General features: G+C 46.5%; 1 protein-coding gene across 1 annotated transcript; it reads right to left on the reverse strand.

Annotated features, from left to right (window-relative positions):
• Positions 1-2,013: 2,013 nt before the first annotated feature.
• Positions 2,014-2,283, reverse strand: LOC119298637. Its single transcript, XM_037575964.1, has one exon. The coding sequence runs from the start codon at positions 2,281-2,283 to the stop codon at positions 2,014-2,016; it is 270 nt and encodes an 89-aa protein (XP_037431861.1).
• Positions 2,284-4,593: the final 2,310 nt, after the last annotated feature.

The following is a 4,593-nucleotide window of genomic DNA, read 5'->3' on the forward strand; positions in this document are numbered from 1 at the left end:
GCAGGGGGCACCCCAAAGGCACAACAGTTGTTTCTTACCCGTGTTCTCTCATGTCTTTCATGTTGTCTAGGTAATTAATAAGACAATAGGAAGAAAATATAGTTGTGTTTAACATGCCCTCTCTAAGGGTAACCTAAAGCAGTGCATATGCCATTCTAGGTTACCATGAACTACTCATTTGTTTGAAGGTGAATTTGTTGAAGGTGCCTGCATGGAAAGCGATATGATACTCGATTTATATGTTGCCGCTTAGAATATGACCTACTATTATAGCATCATAACTCTTATATTGTTTGTTCAAAGACAAAAAAACATCATGCTTTCCTACAAGGTCATCAAAAAGGCCCCGTTGTCATTTATCAAGTTTATTTTTGCGAAAATTTTCATTTATCAAGTAATCAGGGGCGGAGCCACCGTTGTAGCGTTGGGTTCAAGTGAACCCAACGAATTTTTGCAGCCACGTACGTGTGTATAGGCCGTAATTGTGTGTATGAACCCAGTCGAAAATCTAGGCTGCACCCATCAGCATTGGAATGCCCAAGCAAAAAGCCTATCAGCCTACAAATCTTAGCGCAACTAGTAGCCCAGCTGAAGCCCATAAGTAAATTTCTACGGCCTCCGTGTGTGCGTCAGATTCCATGTCCCATACGAGATTGTACGCATCAGATCGCATCTCTCGCTCGGACTCACCAAGGTCTTCCGTCTGGTCGCCTCTCCCTATCTCCAGCAGAAAGCCCGCAAGGAAGCAACGGCAGGTCGGTGTGAAGTACAAATCCAACATAATGGGAGATCACATCGCCACATGTTCTTTTTTGTATCTTCTATTTATCCTATCATGGTAATGGCCTTTGCCCTATTTTTCTAATTAACTTTTCCGGAACTTTGATTGATCTAGGATGTGGAGCGATAGTTCATGAAGACAAACTGATCACCAGATTCAGATTATGATGTAGGCACTTCAAAGCCACCTGTTAGATATTGGTAATGTGCATCAAATGTTGTTGATCCAAGTAGTGTTATGAAGCCCACTACACCGAGAAATAGTATGAAGATGATCCATCTATTAGTTGTATTCCTGTCTTTTCACAGATCACAACGAGGAGAGTTGGGAGTAGCTGGAACGGTTGAAAAGGGACACTCTGAAATGTGAGTGATTGTACATGCTTCTTATGATTGATGGTATTATCCATTGGTCAAACTAACTTGACATTTTTGACGGTGCTAGTCTACTCACAATATGTAAACAAGAGAAATTTATAATTTCAATCAACTGATAAGTCTTGCAATTTTTTATTTTACAAAGGTTGTAGTATTTTGTGTGCAATGTATGAAATATGAGTGCTACCATATTTCTATTTGTTATGTTGTCTTTGGGTCCTATAGTCTTGTTACATGATAGTGTGAAATTGGACATTATGCTTAATTAAGTCATACTAAATTTTCAAAATGAATTAATGACTGAACCCATTAACTCGATTTTCTGTCTCCGCCCCTGCAAGTAATTGTCTCTATTCAAACCCATATTCAAGACCATTGAGGCCCAAACTCAAGCCTCCTTTAAGCCCATCAGACACAAGATAAAACATATATTCCCCAATTCTCCTCTGCCATAACTGGTACCCCTCTTCAATTAGTGACCAATATTGCACTGTCCACTAAAAGAAAAACTAATATTGTTCCCTTCGTCGTTGAGTGGTTAAAATTACCCTTAGGACTAAATCATTTGGCTGTAGATTTATTTTTTACATTTCATACATCATACATCAAATTTAAGAAAACACGTATCATCCTACCGAAACAATGGACGAACGCGGCAACCCACACCATAGTCACATATACATCCGGCGACATACCCATCAAAGCAAGGCAACTAATCACAGACACACGCACACCCACACCCACACACACACGCAAGTGCTGCATAGCCTGCATGCACGATCTAGCTAGATCCATTGGCATGCTGGTACGTACGTATATACTCCGTATATACTATACCGGCGGCCCGGCCGGTGGCTATCCGTCTTGCTCGTTGGCGAGCATCCGGCGGTGGACCTTGTCGATGAACTCGGAGGCCTTCCGGTCGATGTCGCGTTCGGCGTACCAGTGCCGGGCGTAGTCGTCGTCGTCGCTCGGCCTCACCCTGTGATACTGGTACCTCTGCTGCGGCGCCGCCGCCGCATGCTGCTGCTGCCGCCTCGCCGCCGTGGCCTCTTCCTCCTCCTGTCGCTTGTTCTTGAACCCGAACAGGGACGCAAGCGCCGCCCTCTTCTTCCCACTCCCCATCGCGCAAATCTCTCTTGCTCTAGCTAAGCTTAGCTCCGTTGCAGAATGTGCAATGGTACTCCGCCGTTTGCTTGGTTGGCTGCGCGGAGTGTGTATGTGTGTATATATAGTGGCTAGACATGGCCTACCGCACGCATGCCTTGAGTATTTGATTAAGGCGACAATCAGGCGAGTGATTTGAATGATTAAAGGTTCTCCGTGGTGCTTTTTGACTGGCCACTCCTCTACCGGGCCGCGTCATCGATCGCCATTCGTTTAGTTAATCCACGGTGATTAGCATTGACAAGCAGGTGAGCCGTGAGGGGATGGACACTGCAGCAAGCAACAGAAAGCAGACGACAAGAAAGTGAGTACTGTTGACCAAGGCTTCTAGACTTGGTGCACGCACCCGGTCGATGATACTGCGTCGATTTATTCGAAAGAACTAGGAAATCGCACGTGCACGCCTGTCTGCTCAGTGGCACGTAACTGGTGACCGCACAAAGATTGCCATCAACACGTACGGCATGCATGCATGCATAGGCCGAGTTGGGCAGAGCAATCGGCCGTGAGCTGAAACAAAAACGAATAGAGACGACGGATACGGTCAGCGTTCTGAATTTGTCAAATCTACAGTGTTCTTGCGTACAATCAACTGTACAAGAGTTGAATTGTTCAAGCATGCTGTGGCTATCTGTGTACATATATACGTATTCGACGTCAATTCCTACAAACAGCTAGCTTAAGTGAGACGCTGCAAGGACAAAAGGATTCGGGGACCGATTGTAATACTAGCAACACCTTGTGAAAGCTTAAAATCGACAGGCGGAAAAAGCATCAAGCAAGTGTCATGTTTTTCGTTGTTGCCTTGTTGGGCGGCGAGACGACCGGTTGGCTGCATGCTTGCATGCATGACTGCGTGCTGCCCAAAATTTCTGAAAGGTGCACGAGCCCTCTCGGGTAATGCTACACCTACGTAAACTGTTTTACGTGATTAACGTAATGACATGCGTGGCATTTTTCTATTGGATGAAATTAGGGAAGGGCCCACCCACTTGAAATGGGGGGTCTGAAGAGGTTAGATAGGAAGGTTACGTAGGTGTAGCATTATTAATACCCTATTGAGCCCTATTCACACCCAGACACCCTGAACTGGCAAATCTAGAGTGACTACTAGAACAAATTAACTAAGCAGTCTATTACTGCTGGCAACCTCTGCGCAAGTGCCAAGTCGCCGTTTGGGTTGGTACTGAAGACTGGACTGGAGTTCGTTCATGAGTTGGCAGAAAGGAGCGACATCAGTCTGCAGTTTATTCAGTTTTAAATAACCGAATAAATGCCTAACCGCACACGATTCCTGCTTGTTTCATATGATCGATCACTTACTGACCAGAGTAGGTTATACCCTAGGTGTACTTTGTTAATCCATGCATGGTTCTTTTCGTCTTGAGCTAGCTTTGCTCGGAGGATAAACGCGCGCACGAACGGAAACAATTCTTCCCTTTCTCTCTCTTTGGCGGCGATCGACCGTACGTAGGCTCTGTTTGCTGTCTGTCGTCCAATCGATTTGTACCGCCAATCGTCTGCTGCAAATCTCATTTCTCCCGGCCGTAATATCAGGTTCAGTTATCAATGATACCTGCTGGAAGGAAAACGCGCATTCTCATCCGAATGCACGCAGCCATTCGAGCGACCGTCTCGCGCGCCATCGGTTCACTCGGCATCAGACGGTGTGGACGCTTTCTGACCAGGGGTCTTGACGCGTGTCCCCCAGATGTTTGTTTTTTGCTCCCATGTCCGTTAGCTCGTTCCCCCTTTCTGCTTCCTCCCTTTTCCATTCCCATGCCTCTCTAGCTTTGGCGATGATGCAGGCGACTGCTAGATCCAGAATCGTGGCAGGGGCGGGGGAACTGGATGTTGCAAGGACGGCAAGGGAACCAGAGGTTCGGGCGGCGGCGAGCATCGTCGGCCACGGTGCCGAGCTACACGCCCCCCTGTAGTCGCGGGGGCGGACGAGAGGTATGGTGTCTTGCAATTTCCAGCATTTTTCTCCCCCGCCTACATGATCTCCTTTTAGAGGTTCATTTCGCGGTTAATCCCAATAGTTCCCCGCGTTGAATGCGTAGATCCGGGTCGAATGGCATAGTATAGATGAGTTTTTGTCTGTTCAGGGGTTTCAGTTGAGCCACTACTCCCTCCATGTCGCCAAATTCATTCCCATTTCATCTAGGGTTTGGTGTGTAGATCGGATTTTTTTGGTTCCGTGTTGTAGCTAGGGTTTATAGTTGAGATTTTAGAGGTAGGGGATGAGATTTTAGAGGTAGAGGATGA

This window comes from Triticum dicoccoides, chromosome 5A, assembly GCF_002162155.2.
Source record: "Triticum dicoccoides isolate Atlit2015 ecotype Zavitan chromosome 5A, WEW_v2.0, whole genome shotgun sequence".
Classification (NCBI taxonomy): domain Eukaryota; kingdom Viridiplantae; phylum Streptophyta; class Magnoliopsida; order Poales; family Poaceae; genus Triticum; species Triticum dicoccoides.

What these genes read in the sequence shown, in the direction of transcription:
- LOC119298637 (XM_037575964.1), bottom strand. Translation starts at nt 2,283, where the DNA reads ATGGGGAGTGGGAAGAAGAGGGCGGCGCTTGCGTCCCTGTTCGGGTTC.